Below are 24,984 nucleotides of genomic sequence, written 5' to 3' on the forward strand. Positions count from 1 at the left end.
GTGGGTACAATCGCATTTTTTATGATACATAGACTTTTGGATCAACCAACAACAGTCTTTTTATGCTCAGTTGTGATCTGTAATGTTTTTGCCTGCTAAAAATGATTGAATTCCTAAACCGCCGTCTCTCTGCTGGCTTTCAGATTGGGGGCAGACATTTGCCTGCGGATCCGGGGAGGAGCCTGAAAGTTGATTGGCTGGCTAGCATGCTCAGGCTGATGGTACTGCGGGTAGGAATTGAAGCCCCCGTCGATATACATGGCGCTATTATAGTGGCAAGGTTGTTGGAGGTGGGGCTGGGGGTAAAGAGGCTGGTTCTGGTAGTGGCGAGGCTGGTAGAAGGTCTGCGTGTGCCTCCGATTGACTTCCGGCTGCTGCAGGTGCTCGTTGGAACCGGAGGGCCGCTGGCGGAGGTTAAAAGAGTTGCTGCGGCCTCGTTCGTGGGGCTGTTGATGGTAGCTGCTCCTAAAGTTTTGTCTCTGACCAGCGTTGAGTCCGTGCTCCAAATGTTTGTTTCGGCGCTGGACCGATGGGCTTGGCAAAGGGGGAGTGACTTCGATGATGGAAGCAGCTATTTTTTCCTGAGGATGTCCATCGGCGTCCTGGCTTTCAGAGTCCTCCTCCGCCACGGCTTCTTTTGGGACCTTGAGCTCAATGACCTTCTCATCTGTAATGATGATATGGGTGCCAGGGCTCCACGAGTTGCGGTGTTTGGGGTTGCTCTTGAAAGGGAAACGTAGCTTGCGATCTTCTGGGGGGATAAAGCGGTGAGGTCCGGCATGCCGGCGGAGCTGCTTGGAGATCTCTTGTTGTTGGAGGCTCTTAAGGCGTAGCTGCTCCTGACGTATCCAACGCGCGTGGCCTCGTTTTAGGGTGGAATCATCTCCTGCGGTCTGGACTGCTTGGGACTCCCCGTTCACCGCGTCGGGCACGGGCGCTTGGGGTTCTGGTGCGCTCCCTATGCTCGAAGGAGCATCTGCACCGGGAGGTCTCTCTTGGCCTTCGGGGGTGATGAGCGGAAGGACTTTTTCCATTTTCACCATCTTATTCCTGAGGGCACGGATCTCCTCGTCTTTCATGTTGTTTTGCTTCTTGACCTCGTGCAGGATGTCCTCCAGCTTATCAATGTGCACTTTGAGCTCGTCCATGACAACCCCGCCCGCCCGAGACCCGTTGGTGATGACGTCCTCGATACGCTCATCACCAACCCCGACGGTGTCCCAAACGTCCCGGGCCACCGCCCTCCATGAGTCCCGCTCATTGGGGTCCTTCTTGCCGTAGCTGGCGCAAAGCTCCTTCATCTTCACGATGGCCAGCGCTTCGATTTCCTGACGGGTGTGGCGGAAATCGTTGAGCGCTACCTCGTAGCAGATCTCCTTGACCGCCTGGATCTTCAAGTCCGAGATGGTCACCCACTTGGAGTCCTTGGTGATGCGGCGGCGCTGAGGGATCTGGTACATTTTGACAGGCTCTCTTCTCTTACCGCTGCTAGGCAAGCCGCACTTTTTCACAATGGTTTGGAGTTTGCTTGGGGGTAGCTTTTCCCTCAAGGAGGTGATCAGTCTCCAGCTCTCCTCACAAGACCTCTTATCTGAGTCATCCCCACTATCAGAGTCGCCATCCTTGAGAGAACAACACAGGAAACAAACCAAATGGTCCCCCCCAAAAAAAGAAGAAATTACAATGGGAAATCAAAGAAAGGATGAAGGATGCTTAAAAAAAAAAAAGATGAATACAAATGTGAGAATATGCAACATGGGAACTTCAAATTGTTGTACTTTAACTCGAGATATTTTCATGACCAGATTTTAGTATCCTGCATGTTTTCCAGGTTTCTTTCACCGATACTTCTGATTCAAATGATCAGCTCATCAGCAAGCTCAGCAGCAGCCTGATAACGATCCTGCTCATTTATATCAGATGCATCAGAGAAAGAAACCTAGAAAGTATGCAGGATACCGGCCCTCGAGGATCAAGTTTGGACACCCCTGTTTTAGGGGGAACCAATGTTATCGCAATAGTTTGCATACATCATAACTTCAACAGATGTATGGCAACATGCACCATATCATTCTCAGTGTACAATCAAATTTATCAAAACAAAAAAAAAAAAGTAAACCGTGGCTTTCATTGACTTTCTTGCGTTTTTAATTGTTTTTTTTAGATCCTCTGGTGAACAGACGGATAATTTGACAAAATGCTGTAATTTTGACAGTTCAATTGATGTGCCGTCAAGCTTGAATAAAATTGCTCCCAAAGTTGCATATTGATAAAAAGTACAAATTGATTATGCCTGTAATGATGAGCAAAGAAATTTTAACAGAAGACAGAAGCTGCCGAGTGAAGCTGATCTGTATCGTTTTGTCAAATTCCTCTTCATAATTGCAAAGTTGGGTCCTACACATGCTACTTTTGGCAGGCTGGCATGCAGGATCCTGGATTGGATTTGGAAGCACTGCCCATTCAGTCCCCGGGGTTTGAGAGTCTTTAGTACTAGCTGAGTGTTAGAAGAGCATGTTCTTGCAGCTGATCAGAAAGCCAGAAGAGAGAGGACAAGTTGTGCTCAAGGTAGGTTGTTAATCCACTACAAGAAAGGTTAGTTGGAAAGGGAATGCAGTTTCTCATTTTGAAAGACAAAAAAAAACCCCAAAAACATTACAGATCACAACCATTAGGTGTAGATTTGTGTAGTGCTTTAGATCTTGCTTTAGGGCCTGAACAAGCAAGCTGGTTTTGTCGCTGGGAGTTTGGACCTAAACTGAGATGACACTGTAAATATGGCGATTCACTAATTCAGCTGTGAGCAGTGATAACCTTAACGTGGTGCGTCACATTCACAAACACAGATGATCAAAGAAGTCAATGAGAAACCACATTGTCACTGTCAAAAACCACTGCAGGAGTTTTTGCTGTTTACAATGCAGTCAACGTATCAGCAACTGCATTGGAAGAGATGAAAATCAAGAGCGAGAAATCTAAGCTAGTCAAAGAAAAAAAATAGCCACCTAATAGTCCACTAGCGCAACAGAGAATCCCGCAACTGAGTCCACAGCCAGCAATGAATGAGTTAAGAAATCATGCAATTAACATAAACCATGCAAAAGCAGCCTCATAGAAAAATTCAGATTCAGGCAATGCTCTTTTTCAAATCAAATTTTGATATGCTTAGGGATGGACATGATGATTATTTGATGAACAGACTGTGGAGAATTTGGTGGACTGTGTGAAATTAAAATGGATTCCACAGCTTTGCCGAACTAGTTTACTCTCAAAAAGCGGGAGAAAATGGCGTATGCTATGTGAAGTTCCGCGACACCCATTCAGCACCTGTGCACTGGCTTTAGTCCAAGAAGCAATACGCATACACAATAAAACACTCACAACGAAAACTGGCCAGAGCGGTCAGGAGAGGGATTCTCAAAAACCATACTCAATTATACCTGAGGATATTTTTGCTTAAGAAACTTGGAACAACCATGAAGCCCCCATCCCACTGAAAGTTGGCAAGTGCCTGTGAAGGTAGCATTACTTTGGATCTCAACAGCTTTCGTAAAAGGTCGCAATTGTTTTTAAGATATTCTAAAAGGATCTTAATTGTTTTTCATGTTGCACGAAAAAAAAGCCTCTATCCCTTCATCCTACAGTATACAGTACGTAGTTTGAAATGTTTATCAAAACGTCCTTGCGATACAAAAAATATAGATTCAGAACAATTAAGACCGTCCAGAATGTCTTGAGAATACTCGCGCCTTTGAATAAGCCCCGATGAATTCCTGACATGAATGCGCTTTTATTACTTTCTTCAACAATGGCAAATGTTCTCTTCTCAGTGAGATAGGGGATTTGTTTTTGTGTGCAACGTTTCCTTGCGACATGAAAAACAATTAAGACTGCGTCAGACTGTCTTAAGGATGACCAAACAACAATTACAACCTTGAACCGACACCTGACGGAATTAAGAGTCACTACTTTCGCATACACTTACGCAACGCATGGTGTACGAGAATTTGCTACGTCTGTCAACAGTCTGTCAAATGTTCACATCTCAGAATGTAATTAATTATCGCAGGAACATTTTGAACACCTTACGGGAAAAAAAAAAAATGACGGCTGTTTCAGAACAATTGAAACCTAAGAAGTTAAAAAGAGCCCCTACCTTCGCCGACACTGGCCAAAGCACACTTCTTAGTAAGATACAGGTTGAGTCTCTTTCAGAATGTCTTAGGAACGTTTTGAAAACAATTGCGACTTTGAACGAACCCTGACGTAAACGCACATTCGCTACCTTCGTCAGCCCTACCCAATCTTCGCATCTCAGTGATATAGATGCTTAAAGCAAGGAAATCTTTCAATATTCAAGATTTTCTTGCTTTTGAACATATTCCAAAAGATCCTTGCTACATGACAAACAAGACTGTATCAGAACAACGAGGACCGTTGCAGAATGTTCTAAGAAATATTTGCTACCTTAAACAAAACCTGACAAGCTCTAGAGCCGCTAGCTTGGCCAACACTCATCAACGTTTGCCCCTTAGTGGGATAGTGGCTTCAACCTATCCAGTAAAATTGATAAAATGCCCATCCCTATTTCGTAACAGCTGTTTTGCAAGATTCAAAGGCACTATAGATCAGAGAAAAGAAACAGGGATTTGAAAAGAGGAGAAAGCTTCACAATCTAAATCAGTCCTTCAAATTGCTAAAGAAAATCAGATACAAAAGTCATTTCCCATGCAAGAAAAACAGACATGCACTGGTGCACACACACACACAGAGCTCAGCATGAGAATTAGTACTTGGCAATTTTAAGGGAAATTGTCTACAAACAATTCAAAACTCTCAAGTTTGTTGTATCACTGAGGAAAACTGTCTTTAGCTGTGACCAGCACATGGAAATCATCCTTCACACTAATGCCTCAAAACACTCACTTGCTACAAAGAAAAAGAACTCAGCTCAAACTCAGTTGTAGCTTTGTAGGAACGTCAGCTGCTTTGAACTCACCAGTCTTTGCTGCTCAAGAAGTTGATCTGCTTCTTCCTTCTCCTTTTTGTAGAGGATTTCCATCTCGGTAAGCCTACCCAAAAAGAGTTTCGGTTATGAAAAAAAATAAAATAAAAATAGGTGACTGAGTCTCTTCCATGGACTCAAGTTAATTTGAAACCACCTTTTCTCCATCTCCTGCTTCATGTCAATGCCCTGTTTCTCCAGCAGCTCTCTCTGAGCAAAGGTCCAGTCCACTGGCTCAACGGGGGTCTCGGCCGAAGGCGTTTTTTCTCTTTCTGCTCTGGCTTGTTCGGGGTGGTTGAAGCGAAACACGTGATTCTTTCCCATAATAATACGATTTCCTGAAAGAGTTTGGGTGCGTGGGAGAAATGAGAAGGGAGAACAGTTTAACTGCTTCTTCTGTTTTTTGTTTTTTTTTTAAAAGACAGACTGGCCCACTTTAACGAACATACCTGAACGCAGTTGGATTGAGTCCTCAACACGCTTCCCGTTGACATAAGTTTCCGATCCCTCGCAGGGCACAAGCATGACGATAACTTCGGCAGAAACACAGCGCGCGACAGTTAGGAACTCAATCAGTATTTTTTTTTTTGACTAAAGTTCATAAACAGACATCAGTTTTACCATTTGACAATAAAGACTTTTGCAGGAAATTGGCATTAAATTTGTCTTTAAAACAGAAAGGGGTTTTCACTATTTCGCTAAACAAACGGAGATTTACCATCTCCATTGGCATTCCTCTCACTGCGGAAAATACAGTGCTCCTCCTTGATATGAGCACCACTTAGGACGATATCCTGCCGTCTTTCAGCATCAGCCTGTCCCACCCTGAAACCATTACAGAGGCCAGTTTTAGTCTCATGAGTTGCAGACAGATATTTCCTGTAAAAAGTCACCTGCAAATAATGGGATTTTTAACATTTCTTTATCTTAAATCTGAATCTGCAAGTTTATTTTTATTGCTTTTACTAATTTTCTGAAAAAAAAAAAAAAACTCAGGGAAAGCACATTTTTTGGTGTCCATTAGGCAAAATAAAGCTTTTTGCGACGTAAGAATACTGCAGTTGAAGTGTAAATTTTTCCAGCATTCGAGAGCGTGAGAAAACTAACTTAGAAGAAATATGAAACGGCTAACATCATGTTTCACACCTTTTATGGAACACTGGGTAAAGTAGTAGACACTGGCATGTACAGTACAATGATCTGAAAAAAATTGTTCTTAAAAAAAAAATTGCAAAATGCTGGATGGGTGTTTTGTGAGATACGTCTACAAAACAAACAAAAATTACTTAATTGATAATCCTCTTATTTAGCAATTTTTTAGCAGTAGAAAGTTAATATTTTTAGTAGCAGCCATTTTAAGATGTTCCTTTAGAGAACACTTGAAAATATTAGAAAAATGTATTTATAAATAGGTACATTAGAATGGATGTATGGATTTAACATTTTTGAAAACACATTTTACATTTGCTGTAGAATGAAAATGGCATCACAATTGTATTGCATGAATTTAGTTAGCTTATTACAAAATAACTTTTTAATGCTAATGTCAAATTAAATGGACAATTGTTTTAACAAATTTATACACAAGATATGTATTCATTATGTTGGTCTTAATTTTTTCCACAGGATTTAAAATAATAATTTTAAATAAATGAAGCCTTCCAATAGATGTTTCTGGGGTTTATTCCTTCCATTAAAAAGTTTTAAAACGCAATCGGGACCCCCCCCATATTGCTCACTCAAAGTTTACCTAGTAATTCCGTCTTTGATGTAGTAGAGCAGACACTCCGACATGAGAGGATCCTCATTCAGGTTAACCAGGTGAGGAGTCTACAGCAGAAACATGACAGACATAAATATCGATGACCCACTAACACTAAATTGTATATCGTAAAGTCGATTAGTTGGCCACAGTTCTCTGTTATACATTGCTTATACATGACTATTGTAAATACATTTCTGAGTGATTAATCCGTGCTACCACAAGACAGTTCTCTGTAAAACAACCAACCTTCTTAGGGGAGAAGACCCCATTAAAGTCTGTATAGAGATCACAAGGCTTCTCATTGAAATGCTAACCAAAGGAGCAGCAGTGAATGAGAAGAAAAAGAATGGAGACAATAGAATGTGAACAAAACAGTGAAAAGAAAAACGTACACATAATTGCAACGGATGACTAAAGATGACTTTTGTGCATAAGAGGCAAAAGGAGGTTAAAGTCAGGACACTATTGTAGCACAAGTCCGCTAGAGTCTATTCTACTTTAAGGGTTTTTTCCTTTTTTCTTCATTTCAAAAGGAAATGTTTGTGTTGTAGTAGTTACAACACAGTGGAAAAGGAGATGGCCACGCTACTATAGACAAGTGAAATATCCTCTAAAAATAGAACCAGACTTTACATTTTTCAAATCAATGAACTACAGTCCCCAAAAAGAGGGCGGGACAGAAATCAACTACTCTTCCTAAGGGAGCGATGTCTCTTTTTTTCTGCCGACATGAATGGACAAACCTTTTTGGTGGAAAAACTATCAAACTGTTCATCAAATGGACTTTCGTGGCTGAGCTGAGTACATGAAGAAGGCAGATTATCAATGTGCCAATAAAGCCAAGCTCAAATAAACAACAAAAGATGGAGGAGGAAGCAAAGATGGAGCGGAGTGAGTGAATCACAAAAATCCCATCTGTAAAATCCCACTAATGTCAGTCTGTGCTTGTGCATGATGATGACCAGGCTACCTTTTTCGGGGAGAACACCCCCAAAGTGCCTCCATCTTCTCGGATTGCCACGCCCATTTCTGCAAGTAATGCCTCCCTGTAAAGAAGGCACAGCAGGTTGTATAATCTATGCAAACAGAAGAACACGCTGTAAAGATAATTGGATTGTGTCCACAAGTGACAACAAATGTCATCATGTGTTTAATATGTTGAGGACAATGGCACCAAAGAGTGAATAGAGCTTAGCATGCTTTGGTTGGTGGACAGATTGAGTGTGTGATTAGGACCTCTCCATGCGGATTGCCTCAGTTTTTCGCAACTTCTCTTCCCAGGTTTCGTTGAGCTCTGCAATGATTTTTTCAGATTCCTAAAAAAAAAAAAGTGTGAAAACGTACAGATGTAAATAAATATACTGTTCTTGATTTGTTAAGAAAAGCCTAATACACTTCTACTGTAGATTCCAAGTCATGTTTACGTGGATCACAAGGACTAAAATAAAACAGTGCCACCTTGGACTAGTATGTGCCTGACTCCTGGAGCTAAAGTGGAATCACTCAGTTGCTATTTTTGTCCTCTTTCCTCCATATCTGCGTTGGAGCTTGACGTCATTTGATGACACAGAGAGTGGGCACTGTGGTTGTCAAGGCAACTGCAGCTTCTGACAGTTGCTCGCACTGCTCTATCAACAGTCATATGAGCATATTACTTAGTAGATTGATGGTGTTTTCAAAATACATACCATAAATATTACCATCAGATTTAAGTCAGCTATACCACTATGCATTGTGCATATTTGAATTACAAATGCAGCGATCAAATAGTTGGGATATTAGGATATCCTTCAGAAAATTTGAATCGATTTAAAAAATTAAAAAAATAAAAACAAAAAAGACCATACTTTTACCAATTTTTGATGCTGTATATACATATTTCTTTTAAAGCTATGAATGAACATGTGGAGTTATTTACTTAAAAAAAAAAAAGTGAAAACCGCAAACATGCTTTATATTTTATACTGTTGTAAATAGACACCCTTTGGTATGATTACTGCTTTGCACAATGTTGGCATTATCTCAATAAGCTTCAAGAGGAAGTCACGCAAAATAGTTTTCCATTCACACGTGTGCTAAATCAGTGTTAACGAAATTTCTTGCTTTATCGATGGAGTTGAGACCATCAGATGTGTTGTGTAAAAGTCAAGTTTGTTAATATGCAGCTGACAGCCCTATTTGAAAACTGTTAATACATAATATAGACAAAAGTTAAATTTCTTCTTAGGGCAAGAACTAGCTAACGAAAGAGAACAAAAAATGAATGAGAAAGTGTGTCCAAACCTTTAGCCTGTACTGTATGTCTATCATGTCAGTTTATGGGGAGCACTCGAGCACTGCTAGCTTGCAGCTAATGTATGCTAAATGCAACTACAACGAAATCTGAGCCACCAGTAAACACTGGTGCTGTATGACAATGTCAACGTCAGTGTGATTAAGTCGTTTGTAGGTGCTTTGACTTGGCGATTGAAAGTGACTTCAGAACGATAGAGTTGCTTGTATTAGGAGTCGAGACCAACAGAGTAGAAAAACTAGTGAAACTACGACAATCTTTCCTCTTCCCCCCCTATCAGGTGGGGATCTCTTTTACACACACATAGTTCTGAAGTGACTTTAGAACTGTAGAGTTGCTTGTATTGGGAGTTGAGACCAATAGTTAGAGAAGAAAAACTAGTGAAACTACGACAATCTTTCCTCTTCCCCCCCTATCAGGTGGCCTTAAGATTGTTGGTTGGACTGGACTCGCAGCTCAAGGGCTCTCTTTTACACACATTTACAGACTTCAAAACACGCACTCCCCCAATTTTCAACATCGTCGCTGAACCTAATCTCCACCCATGTGTACTCAAATCCTAACCCCTAATTTGTATTGCCTATAGATTGTGCTATAATACTATTGTATTCAAAAACCCTAAAACAAGAAAGCAGTTTAAGTGTGGGTTTTGGGGTTTAAAACAAAAAAAAAAATCAAGCAAAAACCACTGTCTTGTAGACTTCAATGGCATGCACACAGGCCAACTTTACCTTGAGTCTTTCAATAGCTTCCTCTCCACCGGGAGTGGACATGATGCGCTCCTGGATGCTGGTGGCCGACTGCAGAGCCCCCTGGCTGCATAGCGAGCCAGAGGATGGAGAGGCTGTCAGGGAACCGATAGGGGCTGTGGAGAAATGGCCAGGGCGTTGGTTCTCTGAGGCTATCAAGTATCTATTCTTATTGTTCTGAATGTCTTTGAGGTCTGAGTCGACACCAAGAGGGAAAGAGAAATAACAACAGGGAGAAAAGTGGGCCGGGACGGGATGGACGGGTGACAAAAAAAATCAAATGAAAGGAACGAAATACAAAACCAGGAAACAGGAAGAAACAGAGACGGGGAAAGAAGGGGGACAAAAGGAGGGAAGACCAATGTGAGACACGTTGTACCAACGGGTTAAGACAAACACACATCGGGTCAGCGACAGAGAAGCAGTTTTCACTCCAGATACAATGGGTTGGTTTTTCCATCTGCTTTTACGCTTTGCCCTCTGTACTCACTATTATCTGTGCAAAAACTGCTTTCCCTGTATAAGTGTTAGTGCAGGAGCCAGATTGAGATTGCAACAAGGTCGAGAGGACAAATGACATTTGATGACATGCTACCAAAGTTCAGCCTGCAATTCATCTCACACAGGCATAAGCACACATAAGCTATCATTTATCATCATTTCATGCCAGAAGCACAGTAATTTATCCCAATGAAAATATAACCAACGAGAAAATAAACAGTTTTTTTTTTTTAATTAGGGTTGATTAAAAACCATTTTTGCATTAAATCCGACATTGCAAATTACCCAACTTTGGAAAACTTGGTCAGTTACAAGAGCCAAATTAGATTTTGTTTTTTTTTAAATACCTTTACAATTCAAACATGTTAGTACAAGGAAAAAGTTAGGAGGAAAGAAGCGTTAGGAAAACAGCAAAGGGCAAACTATCAAACCAACTGCTCACTCTAGGTTAGTGAAATCTGGTCAAGCTACATACTGTGGAATTTCTACTTAATGCACCTTTTGGTCTGAAGCTCTGAACCTCAGTTTGACAACCGAGCAGTGGCATTGTCAAGTTTTGAGCAGTGTCACCTGCAGTGGACCATTAGTAAAAAAATAAACACATGCAAACAAAGACAAGGGAAATAGCGAGTTATAGAATGACATGACATGAATAGTCTGATGGTTATGGGGGAATAGCCTGAAAAGAAGATCTTATCAAATGGGACCCTAAAATTAGCCAATTTCATCAAGACAAGCACATGCTAACCATGGCCAGAACAGCACAGCGAGGGAAGCCTTGCATGTCTAATCAGCTTTAGCTTTTCGGCATTTTCATGCAAAGCTAGGAGCGGTTTCATTAAGGCTGGACGATATGGCTAGAGAAAAGTCTTTCAGATCGTCAAAAAATGTTTTCTGTCTACATTGAATCAAGGATTATGTACCTGAAATAAAGCAATTCAAGTTAGCTGTCTTGAGCAACAGTTGAAATTAGGAGAGCCTTAAGCATAGTCTCAACAAAACAGATGGGCATAATAGTTAGCAAATGAGAGTTGTTTTATTTACCAATTGTGATCTTTAAGTATCACCTATACTTCTATATTTAAGAATTCTATCAACCGCACAATTTGATTCTTCATAAGCCTCGTAGCTTTAATTGTGGTTGCAAACACGTTGAATCCTTTGAACCATCGGATGCACGAGTTATACTGTAAAATAAGTGATAAATCATCTCGAAATCCACTTTTGAAAAATTACCATCCATAATCTAGAATTTAAAAAAAAATGTGAGAAAATATTCACTATTTTTCCAGCTATGGTGCTGTAGAAAAGTTATGGCTAACATACTGTTGTTGTAAAGAAAGAAGAAGAAAAACAAAACAAAACCCTCCTACCGACTTCAATATATCGCCCAGCCCTAGTTTAATATATGCCATAGAGCTAAGGTGTCAAAGCAATCTTATCTTAACTACTAAAGAGCAAACAGCAAAAACAGTGCATGACAACTAGACATATACAAACATTTGATTCCACTTCCTGGGCAATCATCCCCCAAAGGATCAACTGGGGGGAAGCAGGAAAAGATGAAAGGGGTCAAAAGTCATAACAGGTAGAATGGTAGGAAGAGGTTTTATTTACTGAGCAAAATGAGAATGAAAATGATGACGACAACGAATAGCGAGACGTCTGGTTTAATGCGGTCAGGAAGGAGCAAGTTACCTCTCGTGTATTGGAATTAAACATTTCATTGTCAATGCAGAAATGTAGATTTCCATGGTTTCAATTGTTAGGGATGGGACAAGATCTGGCAACACTAGAACACCACGAAATTTCTCGTCATTGCTCGGCAGCAGATCTATTTTCTTTTGGCTGCTGTTTATGATACGAGGTAAACGTTTTATTTGGTCTTCTGTGTTTGTGTTTATATATATATATATATATATATATATATATATATATATATATATATATATATATTATTTTTTATTTTTTTAACCAAGGAAATTCTTCATCTAAATACCAAAAATACTCAATAGCTGGAGCTCTACAGGAAAAATACTAGCTGCTCTGATTACTTTCAAATAAGTACCAATATTTCGGTTTTGCAGTTAAAAAAAAAAAAGGAAAATATTGGCAGCTAAGACACATATTGTATATATGTATATAAGACAAATATTGTTGACTATGATATACTATGATTGTTGAAATTTATATTCAGCATTTTTTTTAGAGCATATTACAAATTTTGCAGAAATCTCGTCTCATTTTCGTGGACTCAATCTCAGGAGACATATTGTCTAGTGGAATTTGTGTCTCGTCCCATCCCGCGTGATTATTTTGGAACACATTTTAAGAATCTGGTGACTGAAACTCAAACAACATTGTAACTGGGAGATACTATATGTGGAAGAAACTGCAATTACCGTAATTTCCCAAATATAAGATACACAATTTTTCCTAAACAAAGAAGGGCAAAAAATATGGGTGTGTCCTATAAATTTGATTTTTTTTTTCTTTATTCGGTCCCATTCGAGGAACATTGATCTGTTAGCCACATAACCTTACCCACAACAAATATATAGCTTACGGATATTATCATAAGAAAATATGAAGAGTTGACCCTCAGATTAAAGATCTGTCATTTACACAGGTGTGTTTTATATTTGGGGAATTACGGTAGATTGAAAACCTTTTTGCATTAGTGATCAACTGATAATATTTTCCAGTTGTAGGAGAGTACAATCATTGCAACTGATATGTTGTGATAAGAGAAGAGGAGGCATGTGTGGAATGGTGATTCGGAGTAAAACTCACTGTCCAAGATGTCACCCAGTCCTTGTGCACGCAGCAATTCCTTCAGTCGAGCCACTTCGTCCTTAAGGTCGCGCACCAGCTTATTGTTGGGATCCTCATTGATGACAGCATTACATTTGATATTCTTTGCTCGATCGGCGTAGCTAGAAATCACAAAGAGTAAATATTCAATATTTTGGAATTATTTATTACCAGGTCCAGCAGGATGGGAATCTTACCGCAAAGTACTCAGAGTTTCGTCATAATTGATATCAGCAGGACTGAGTGCTGCAACCATTGCAGTTCTGGAGTTTCCACCTATTAAAAAAAAAAACAATATGTGGAAACCTTGTCACCTTGTCATTTTTCTGAATTAAGAAACATGCTGGTCCATTGTTGTTGTTGTTTTATATTCATAACATGGATTAACCAGATATATTCAGTTTTGTTTGTCCAAAAGGGGCACAAAACAGGCTCAAAGAAACTGAGAGATTTTAGAGAACTGTAAAGCAGATGGGAAATGTTCTTCTGCACTTCATATAACACTTCTACATCACTTCATATGAATTGTGTACATTTTTGATTAAAACACATCCAGGATGCTAAGAAATGTCACTCCAATGTGTTAATAATCATACCAAGATTCTCCCTCAAGAGCCATGTCAAAACAGAGTCTCTGTATGGGATGAAGTCTGACTTCTTCTTCTTCTTGCTCTGAAATGAAAATGCAAATCGATTTTTCAGATGGACATTTGTGAAAACACTCGTGATGCCAGTAGAACATAACATTTCGCATCACGATGAAAATATATATGGCCACTTGGAATGCGCTGAGGTCTAGTTTAAAGTGAATTTGAAGACCATTTGGAGACTAAAGCTTACATTAACAGAAAAGATGAAACAAACTGTTGGGAAAAAAGGTAAACAACATAGTAGTGAAAAATGTATTAAATGAAATCGCAGAATGTCATAACTACATGTGACAAGAGACAGTCAGCTACATGAATCAGAAGTCAATGATTAAGCTGCCAAAGGTTTTTTTTTGTTTTTTTTACCTTGCTGGTACAATTATCCTGTGTAAGCAGGTATTACAAGGACAAGAAAAAAGACAAGGGAAAGATATTACAGCATGCCAGGCAAAAAAGTAATCTTTCCAAAAAGGCGTGGTTAATACAGAGGGAAAAGAAACGCAAAATGAAAACAAACAAAACACTCACCACTTCGGCCAGGGCAGAGATGACCTTTCCTAATGTGGTTAGGGACTTGTTGATGTTTGCACCCTCCTGCGGCCAAAAGAAAAAAAAAAAAAAAGTTAATCTATTTATGTTGTTATTCTGTTTTGCACAAATTGAGTCTTACCTTGAGCCTGGTGCCTTTAGCTCCAGTGGAATCTGCTCTTTCACTTCCTGCCAAGTCTACAAGACTAATTTTACTGACCTGAAAAAAAAGAACACAAGCTAAAAATGATATTGATCTATGGAGGATTTTTTTTCTTTTGCAATGACAACTAAAGGTGTCAAAATTAATAGATTAATCAACAGTGAATAGATTATGAAATTAATCAACTTTTTAAATATTTGAGTAATCGTTAAGAGCTATCGTTTAATTTGAAATTGTCTCAATCGTCTTGCTTCAGCATTTCAACAGTAATTTTTCTGAGTATTTTTTTCTGTTAAACCAAAGTCAAACTTTTGCAAGCTTCGGCTTTTTACCCTATAAAACAATGAGCAAACCAATAACAAAATACATTTTAAAAAGGTTCAGTTTAGTTTCCATATGGGGCACAGCAACATCAAGAAAAGCATCTTGAGTTTTTTGCGTCGCTTACTTTTTCAGTTGAAAGGTCGGTCTCGCTGTCGTGTTTTCGCTGCGTGAAGACAATGGTGAAAACCGCATGGGACCTGCTGCTGGTCTCGTTCATGTTGGTGGCCGCCACAGTTCTATGAGCGAAGAGATACGGTTGCCATTATATTAGTTCAAACACCATGAAGCTTTGTTTGGACATACATTTTCAGCTTTCAAATTATTTTACACACAACATTGTCATCTGTGGGCTTTACTGGAGTGACTTCAAACGGGTGATTATTCTGCAAGGCGGAGGTGGATAATTCCATGAAGACATTGGACACAAACACACAATGCACACTGCGTCGGCTTATTTCTCGAACATGGCATGTAAAACCTATATCTCATCCTGTGACTACCCCTTTTGAGTCAGCACAGGGCGATTAAGGCAAGGTTCACTCCTCCCTGCGGGAAATCGCACAATGACACAAATGCTCACTTACATTGACACTAATTTAATGCAAGTGACAAAAGTGAGTCAATTCATGAGAAGCATTCAATACTTCAAACAAGGGCTACATTTTGCTTGGTTTGCAAGGAGGGTGTGTTTCGACTTGCAATTTAAAGGGGTCCATTATGGTCATTTCAACTTTTCACATTTCATTTATGCAAATGCATATAACATATGTGATGATATGTGATAGAATCTTACTTTTGGCAATTTGATGATTTTTTTATGCAATATGAGGTTTTTTTTTTTGTAGAGATATTTCTGACCAGAAAGTGAACTCTTTCATTGACTTAAAGCGCTCCTTTCATGGTAACGCTTCCGCGCTCTCATCATGACTTTGTTTTAAAGCCTACCGGCCACGAATAAATAACAAAGAATATAATCTTGGGGAATGTAAACTCTTGTGCGTAACTGTGATTTTATAAGTCAAGAAACTCCAAAGTAGAAGTAAAAATGACTTCAGATTACTAAACATAAGATGTTAGAAGCAACAGAAAAAAAATGCTCCATCAAAGCAGTCTTTCTAAAACATGAATGTAGTGGATGTGTGATATAATGTTCTTTGAAAAGCTTCCACATTCCATTCAATCTTGAGTGCCAGCAACTTTGCTTCAAAAAGGTAAAAATCAGCAGATTTGATCCGCTCACTCACCTGGCCTTATTGCCTGCATCCATGAGGTCTGCGATGTCAGTATAAGAAGTAACAGCAAGCTTGGAGAGGTCCTCTACGTAGGGGCCAAGAAGTGGATGTTCTCTCACCCGGAGATTTCCTTTGTTCTTGGGATTGAGCAGATCGCGCACCCGCTCACAGTAGATCTCCATGTAACTGACCTACAGACAAAGTCATACAGTCAGTTACTTGTCCAAAACCAAATATGTTGCGCAGTAGAGAAGAACAACAAGAATCAACACATATTCGCTGGTAAATTATGTCAACGACGAAAGAGTTCAAACCACTTTGCGCCAGTTTACACATCAGCATATCAGCTAGAATGAACTGAGTGTGTTTTGCTTTGTTAATTGCTAATATTGAGAATAATGTGTTGTGCTGTTTCATCTGACAAATTCGTCCCGTAGACCAATATTTATGGTGAAGGCTTTGTCTAAAATCTAATGTTTCTAAAACTAGTGTGCAACTAAGTAGTTTAAATGAAAGCAGAATAAAAAACAAAACAGGTTGACCACATATCTAAGGGCAAATGTGTCATTTGCTCTTCTTTGTTTATAATTAATTTTCCCCAAACATTATATTTTTTTCTATTTATCCCAATACTTGATATTCGATTTAAATTTTCTGTACAGTAGGCTATTCAAATACCAGAAATACTTGATAGCTGCATTCCTAATAGAGCCTAATGCTCTTTGTTGATTTCCTTTTCAGTCAGTCTGGACGTTAACAATTTTATTCAACGTAATAAATCAAACAAACATTTGAGTTATTCCAAAATGGTTTTTAAACCGTGTGCAAAAGGTCCAGACATCAATCATGTATACTGGTTTAAAATCAGTTTTATTTAAACCTATTCACAGCTTGTGCAAAAAAAAAACAAAAACAGCTGAGATTTACCTCCACAGAATAGGAGAGCTCCTCTTTGTTGTTATCTTCATTGATTTTCTCAAACAGATCTTCACAAAGCTATGATAGAGATAAACACAGCATATTCATGCTATCAGGCCATGGAAAGGTGTTTAGGGGAAACAAGTAAAAGCAATAGGCAAAATCATCACTTCCATCAAAAAAAGAAAAAAAAATCCATAGCATTGAGTGACAAACCATAGGAATGATTCCTTCCTGGCCCTCCTCCTGTTTGCCCATCATAGTGTAGGATTTGCCAGCTCCAGTCTGGCCATATGCAAAAATGCACACATTGTAGCCCTCAAAGGCATGCTGCAGCATTTCCTTGCCAATGTCATTGTACACTTGGTTCTGTGCAGCGAAGCAGGGGTCCTCTGGCTGCAGCAGAACAAAAAGACACAATGCAATGAATGTTAAACTCACAACAAAAAAAATTGAAAATTTGCTACCTTGATTTGTAAATAATAAAAACAAACAAAAAAAAAAAGGTTGGACTCACTGTTGTGTGGGACCAGTAGGAGTAATCAAAACTGAAGGTCTTTGCTGGTTCTTTTGGGGCTTTTGGGTTGAGGATAGCTGAGGATGAGGAACAAAATCGTGGTAAAAGTTAAAAAAAAAAAAAAAAATTGAAAAATTATAGCTATTTTAAGTGTGTAAATTGTGATATGGGTCATTCCAGAATTGGAGCACATTTTATGTCCCACTCATCAATTTCTGAGTAAATTTAATTTTCCTGAGACCAATTATTAAAAAGATAAATCAGAAAAGAATACCTAAACATATATACTTTTTTGGATTTGACATCATCAGTTTTCCAAAAGAATTGGTAGAGCAAAGGTATGTACTCTCTTGTATTTTCCATCTTTTTATAAAATAGCCTGACTTGAATGTCTCAGTCTACCTACGGTATGCTTCTTTTAAAAGACCCCAAGCATATTCGTCCTCTACCGGACTATGCGTGAGGATACACCTGCTGTATCTGCCATCAGGCCGATGACACTTCACTTATGCGCAGCTGGACTGTTTCCTTTGGCCACACAGACATTTCTTAATGAACAGGAATCTGCAACTATGCCTGGCATTTCATCCCTCTCGATAATGCTTGCTGCTAGCCGCGGGCAAGCTATTAAAGCTTTCCACAAACCGAATATGAGATGAAAAGAAAACTGAGACTTTACTGGAGGATATTTGCAGATATTGATATCTCAGTCTGCTCAATGTTTTTCAATCTTCTGGTCTATGAAAAGGACATTTATCTTTTTTGTGTGTCGTCCGCTGACACCGTAAAACTAAAGTGGATAGGGACAAGGTGGACGTGCGAATAAAGGTTTGAAAGACTAAACGTAATCTTCCTAGGAACAATGCTGACGGCAACGGTCGACTTGCAACTTAAACAAATCTATATCTAGAAGCTTAATGCTTCTTTTTTCATTTCATGTGAATAACAACGCCTTCGTTATTATTTCAATTTAATGCAACTTCTGAGCTTCAATAACGGGCAAATTAAATCCGCAGCTAACGCCTTGACTTAAGGACACTTTAGGCTTTCACGTGAAGATGTCCCCATCAGAGTACTCTGAGGATTTAGCACGCTTATCAATAATGCAGGAGATGTGGAGAGACGAGGATTGGGTATCGTCCTCCGTCGGTCACATGCTGACAGAAAAGCACAACGTGTCCTCGGAGACTGGAACGCTGACAGCCTCATACGAAATATGTGACAATTGCAGCAGCACCTCATTTTCAATGCATTGCAAAATAAAGAGCCTTAACTCCTAAGAAAAATATGCATTTTACAAAAACTATAAACAACACAGGCTCAAATTGCATGTGCAGAGATTTTTATATCGCACAATATACTGCCGTAATGTACAGCTCTTCCATCTGCTACTGCAGCATTTAAGCAAAATGCTTAAATGCTGCAGTAGCAGATGGAAGAGCTGTACATTACGACAGTATATTGTGCGATATATACGTCATTTTTGCCAGGGATGTCCATTTTGGGATTTCAAAAAAAACAACCCCCTGGTTTTGTGAAAATGCATATCCAGTGGACCCCCGGCTTACAGCATCCCTGGCTTACATTTTTTTTTCATGTCCCATCATTAAGGTATTTTCCCTGCTTTGCGACCCTAGTGGGTTAGCTGTATTTGTGTTGTTTTGTCTCCATCTGAAGGCGTTTTAAGTAATTGCACTTATTTTCTGTTGCCGTCAATGCTTCCATGTAATGCAGCACTACAATGCTGGTCTGCTATTGGTTGGGGTCTCCCCACGGAGATGCTGGTCTGCTATTGGTTGACCGCACTCGTTTCAAAAAGGCTGAATGGTAAAGCTTTGTTCTATCGGGAGTGGTTACAAAACCGTATTTATAGTGCATTTTACTGCTTAATTCAAACTTCAATGGGTTAGCCATGGCTCCCAAGATTGCTAGTGATGTTAAAGAGTGAAGCAAGAAGATGATTTATATGGAAATCAAGCTGGAGATAATCAAGAAATACGGAGCTAGCCTAGCCTAGGCTACTCTTACCCTTATATATGCACCCGACTGGTTCCTGAAAGATGATTAATGAGACAAGTGGCTAAATAAAGCTAAACTTTCACCTTTGACCTGCCACCAAAGGGAAACTGGAGCCAGTGTACTTAGAAACGTGGGGGTGTTTTGGTAACAGGTTCCCTGCCATTAAGCTTTCCTGGAAAAATCTACACTGGCAAATAACAAGGGGGCGCAGCTTAAGTGATGATTTGGTGCCAGTGAACAGCAATCAAAATGAAAGATGACCAGCACCGTGTGGGATGCTAATCACAAGCCAGTAAAATGAGGGGGCCGACTATAGTTTCTCTGATAATCTCAGTCTGTACTCAAAAAGGTTTTATGTTTTGGTGTTTTATTATGCTTATGCTTGAAAAATTCCATGAGTGGCAAACTCCCCCACACACAGAAAGAAATCTGTGTCACACAAATGGTCCTGAAAATCCCCTCTCTCAAATGGCAATTTTGCTCCCAACAAAAAGGGCTCAGCACAGCAATGGCAACATCAACGAAGATTAACACTTTACTTTTGGTTAAGACTCTGCACACAAGCAAATTTGTGCCTATGCACAAAGCGCAATCCACACATCAAATGAAAATGAACCTTTGCCTTTTTTTTCCATTTAGAGTAAATATTACCAAAAGAGAAAAATCCTCCTTAAAATTGCAGACACGTCTGCTGTGTCATGAACACCATCATCACACGTCTTTCTAAACCATAGCAACAGGTGCGGAAGCAGTAACTGGTTGCCATAACAACTTAAACTTGGCAAACCAGAAAGCCGATGGAAAACATTGTACCCAGTAGTCTGTTTCTTCACCTATATCCCGACAGCTTTTTAATAGACCCGTGAACAGTAAACAGGCTTGAAAATAGTAACATTTTTTAAATGTTAATTTCAGCAATGTGATGTGTAAATATTTTGCTGCAACAGTGTGACATTAATCTACTCTGCATATCTGAAACTAAGGATTCTTAAATTAACTTTCATAATGAAGAAAAAAAATGACAAAAATATTGCTTAATACCATCAACTATCAGCAAATATCAGTATATGCAAGCTACTGGGCAATCCGATGGTTAAAAAAAAAAAAGCACTTAACTCATATTACATAAATGGATGGCGTGCAACGAACAAGAAAATGCGTCACTGACACTGAGCAGAGATAAATTCACTGCACAAGACACCATTACAGGGAGGGCCTAGTCAAATATTTATTTGCTTCTAAATGTCACTGATCTGGATTTTTTTTTCGGTTCTGGATAAGCAGGATGAAAGAGACGGGTTGTTGATGCTCCATGGGCTCTTCCCATTTCAGATAAATGTGCACACCCGTTAGCAACCCACATCCTGCTATCGACAGAAGATCACTCAACGGGTCGTCGACAGCAGATATGATGCACTTCAGCATTCAATATTGCATTAACAAATAATCAAGCAGTTATTAGTGTAACGTGACCAAGCATAAAAATATTTTCTTAAAATGATTTTTCCTTTGAGGGCTGTAACTACAATAATAGGAAGACATAATACCACTTTATTCATATATATTTTTACAATAAATAAATAAATCTGTTTAAAGTCTATTGTGTTGTTATCTTGAAAAAAAAAAAAAACGTTGTCAAAGCTTTCTGTTAATAGTGATAATGCAGTTTTAATGCTGCCTACCGTCATTTGTTTGTATTACATTTTAAACAGCAATGCATGGATTTTTTTTTTTTTAAACGAAATCTTTAAAGAAATATTTGTTGGGTTTATTGCTTCAATTAGAACTGACTAAAATCAGAATTGTCCAAAATGACTATTGTAAATCTTGACGTTATTTTTTGGTCATATCACGCAAGTGCTACAACCAATGAAAACATGTTTTATAATCGCGCGTCTCTAAAGAGTACTGTGTCTATATTTGCTGTCAAAGCTGTCTTTGCAAAAACATACTTTTGCTTTGGGCCACCCCCCCTCCATTTACTTTGTAATTGAGATGAGCGATGACAGACAACTTGTTGAAAAGCCGACCTGTCACTTGTCTTAACGAAGCAAATGGTGCTAACCTTGGATAACAAGTTTTAAGCGTTGAGCGGATGATTGACAGTAGTACATTTAGTATATAACGCATGGGCTGCACCAATGTGCACATGGCAAAATTAGGAGATTGACTTATGTTTATCACATTAATTAATTGTACAGTTATCAAGATGTTGATGGAAACGTGACATTTTACCTTGCTAATCATTATACGCTGAGAAAAACCATTAGCTGCAAATATTGCATTTTCATAGAAAGCTTGAATTATATCTACATTTGAACAATGTGTAATTACAACTCAGTGGGGACGTCTGTGAAACGATAAATTGTAAAATTGAGATTTTGCAAACAAGGCTGAATGCTGGATGGCTTGCCGGAGATAAATTATAATAGACAGCCCCTAATTTTGGTATTTATAGAAACATACCACATATTTATTCATTCTTAGTTGCAAAAAGATAATATTTTGTCAATAATTAACTCTTTTAGTACCGGCCATGTTTAGACACACATTTGAAAATATTTGAAAAATATTTCTATAACTAAGTACCTCAGATTGAATGTCTGGACTCTTAAAAACAAAAAAAATAATTTTTTGGTAACTACCGGTAAATTATTTTTCATGTATGATTAATAAATGCCTTTAAAAGCACATTTTCTTCTCTTGCTGTTGACTGAAAATGACATTACGAGCACAAGTCTCAGGTAATGACAAATTAATCATGGTTAAGCTTATGAATGTCACACGACTAACCGTTGAGGCATGATTGCTAATATAATTGTTTTTTTTATTTTAATTTTCACTGCTAAAAAATTGGACTATTCCTGAGCAAGTAATGCACAAGCTTAAGTTAAAGTTAAAGGTAATTCAAATTCAGTATTCCTTATTTTTATCTGAATATTCTCCACAGTTTTTTTTTTCAATAAATCAAACTTTTAATTTCCTTCATTAAATTTGATTAAAATCATAACCACCTTGAATGATTGCAGAAAACTGAGGTTTTGGGGTGCATATCGCCCAGCCTTACTGGAGTGAGATTACCATGAATGCCACAACAGAGACAGTTACATCAGTAGACATGAGCCCTGCATTAAAACAATTGTGCAAAGAACATCCCTCAGTTATTAAAGCAAACGTACAAATAAATGGCCGCCTTCTGTGTATGTGCGGCTTTGTGAGATCAGGCAAATGGGTGTCTCATGACCAACCCACATGGCCCGAACCAAATATACGCCCCTTGCACCTCCAGCCATCTACACTGTCCCAACTCTAATGCCGCGCCTAAATAATATCGCCAGTGTGTCTAAGAATTTACGCATGTATTATGAGAAAAAACACTGTTGACATAAGCTGATGGTTTGAGCAGGGTGACGGGACGCTAATGGTTGTTCGCTCTTAAATAAGGCTGAGTCAAAAAGATAGCAAAGGGCACGTTCTGCGTTGCCACAGACTACTTGGGAGTCTGTGTGTGTATCTAGTGTCATTGAAAGAGTGTGTGTGATGTGTCCTGGTTGCCCGGGCTGCAACACAGATGACAGAGTTATCAAGGGATGCAACTCAAAGCTTGGAGCTATAAGTAGTGTCCAAGCGCCGCTGTTCAACATTTGACAAACAGCTGAGCTTGCTGCAGCCACAACAGCGGACATACAATATTTCCAAAACAACTTTGCCGGCTCTTTGGTTACAGGGAATCTCAATGTCCAGTCAAGGACATGCAGTGGATTTTTTTTTTTTTTTTTTTTAAATCACAAATGCACACCGCATTGTAATATACATCTGTTGAAACAATGAGAGAACCCCCAGCACAGAAATAAAAGATTGATCACATCATTTTTGTCGAGAGACTGTGAAAGGGAGCGCACAGGAAGAGTCGAGAACAATACACTGAACTCATGCAGTTGACTGCAAACATGTTAGATAATGTGCCTCGCTCACACTAGTCTTTTTCACATAACTAGACTCTTCTCAATTTTTTAGGAATTCTCTCTCGATGGGCTCCGCAATATGGCATAACTTGCTTAAAGGGATAGTTCAATGATTTTTTTTTTCCATTTTTAGTTGAAAAACAGTTAACATTTTGTATCTAATTAATTTAATAGCTTGATTAGGTAGGGCGTGATGTGGGTTGGTCATGAGACATCCATTTGCCACGTCTCACAAAGCCACACACAGAGGCAGCCATTTATTTGTACACATAATGTACTGTGAGGTCAATTCTTTGCACATATTTTAATGCAGGCTTGTCCAATTCTGATGTAACCGTTTCTATTGTATCATTCATGGTCATTCACGTGGAAGGTGGTGTCAAAAAAATCGAATCTTGATTTTCTTCAATCATTCTGGACGGTTACGTTTCAATTGAAGAATTACATCCAAAAAAACTTGTATTTATATGTTTGATTTATGTATGTATGTATTTGTATAGTCCTTTTTTATCTGTAAAAAGTTAATACTTTGTCCAAAATTGATTTAATCACTAAATTATTATCTAAAAACACCTATTTCTACTTGCTGTCAACCGAAAATGATGAGGCTGGCCTAAGGACCAATCATGGCTCACCTGTTGGTCATGTGACTTCATAAACTGAACAGTGATTGATTGGACGTTACTTGAGCCTTCAGCAGATGTGATGTCATTTTCAGACGACAGAAATGTCTTTAAAAAAATAATAATTGTAGCTGATAAATAATTTAGTTATCAAATTATCTCATTCAATTCCAAAGACATAATTTCACGTTTCTAAGTGTACACACATTCAATCTCAGAGTATTTTCCCTATTGTATAATGTAATACAATCAAACATCCTCAGCAATGTGCCAATCATTCTGTGCATACAGTGCGACTGGAGCAATAAAATCTTTTATTTCAGTATTAGGTGTATATGATATGAAAAGGTCACTGCTGTGACCTGAGACTTTTCGCCAGTCGAAGTAGACTGGCCCAAACAATCCACCTGTTGCAATAAGCTCTTGAAGTCTGCCAGTCAGTGCTGACATGTTTGGTTATGACAAAAATGCACAGAGAAACAAATGCACGCAGTATATCAGAGAAAATGGAAAATTGGCAGATTTTATAAAAAAAAATAAAAAATAAAAAAATAAACTTTAGCAGTGGTCAAGTATGAAGAGCTGGCCTATGTGCCAGCTGTTCCAGGTCCGACCGCTGTCTATTTATACATGAGCAGATGGCGGCTAGTTCTTTGCATGCCGACAGAATGTCAGTGACAGGAAGGAATGGAAAGATTTCAGCTGCCCAACCAAACCGCTGCAATCCCTGCCAAACCATACTGTACATTGCTTACACAGCCCGCAGGCAATGATAACTAGTGCATACCGTGACTGTCTTTTGATATTAACAGCTCACGCGGACCCGCACGCCCACAACAGACATTGGGGTGGGTGGTGGGGTGGAAACCACCAGAGAGAGAAAACATGCTAACCCAGCAGGACTCCATTCAGGATTTAAAA

The 24,984-nt window shown here is 39.0% G+C and overlaps 1 protein-coding gene across 11 annotated transcripts in view; it reads right to left on the reverse strand.

Annotated features, from left to right (window-relative positions):
• Positions 1-24,984, reverse strand: part of kif1b (kinesin family member 1B) — a 64,474-nt gene that overhangs the window by 28,118 nt on the left and 11,372 nt on the right. For 5 of the 11 annotated variants that reach the window (XM_088438231.1, XM_088438225.1, XM_088438216.1 and 2 more), the window contains exons 3-23: positions 17,457-17,533; positions 17,156-17,335; positions 16,949-17,017; positions 16,034-16,212; positions 14,914-15,025; positions 14,445-14,522; positions 14,303-14,368; positions 14,141-14,158; positions 13,724-13,799; positions 13,325-13,403; positions 13,107-13,249; positions 11,814-11,855; positions 10,812-10,883; positions 9,795-9,928; positions 8,007-8,086; positions 7,741-7,816; positions 6,756-6,835; positions 5,724-5,830; positions 5,455-5,538; positions 5,163-5,343; positions 5,000-5,072 (exon numbers count right to left, since the gene is read on the reverse strand). In XM_088438231.1, coding sequence (XP_088294357.1) covers positions 5,000-5,072; positions 5,163-5,343; positions 5,455-5,538; positions 5,724-5,830; positions 6,756-6,835; positions 7,741-7,816; positions 8,007-8,086; positions 9,795-9,928; positions 10,812-10,883; positions 11,814-11,855; positions 13,107-13,249; positions 13,325-13,403; positions 13,724-13,799; positions 14,141-14,158; positions 14,303-14,368; positions 14,445-14,522; positions 14,914-15,025; positions 16,034-16,212; positions 16,949-17,017; positions 17,156-17,335; positions 17,457-17,533 — 2,006 coding nt within the window. Of the gene's footprint in view, positions 1-4,999; positions 5,073-5,162; positions 5,344-5,454; positions 5,539-5,723; positions 5,831-6,755; positions 6,836-7,016; positions 7,080-7,513; positions 7,568-7,740; positions 7,817-8,006; positions 8,087-9,794; positions 10,007-10,811; positions 10,884-11,813; positions 11,856-13,106; positions 13,250-13,324; positions 13,404-13,723; positions 13,800-14,140; positions 14,159-14,302; positions 14,369-14,444; positions 14,523-14,913; positions 15,026-16,033; positions 16,213-16,948; positions 17,018-17,155; positions 17,336-17,456; positions 17,534-24,984 lie in introns of all 11 variants that reach the window. The other 6 variants (XM_088438257.1, XM_088438181.1, XM_088438199.1 and 3 more) reach the window with 6 other exon arrangements.

Source organism: Hippichthys cyanospilos, chromosome 2 (genome assembly GCF_059441005.1).
Source record: "Hippichthys cyanospilos isolate Australia breed blue-spotted pipefish chromosome 2, RoL_Hcya_1.0, whole genome shotgun sequence".
NCBI classification, from domain to species: Eukaryota; Metazoa; Chordata; class Actinopteri; order Syngnathiformes; family Syngnathidae; genus Hippichthys; species Hippichthys cyanospilos.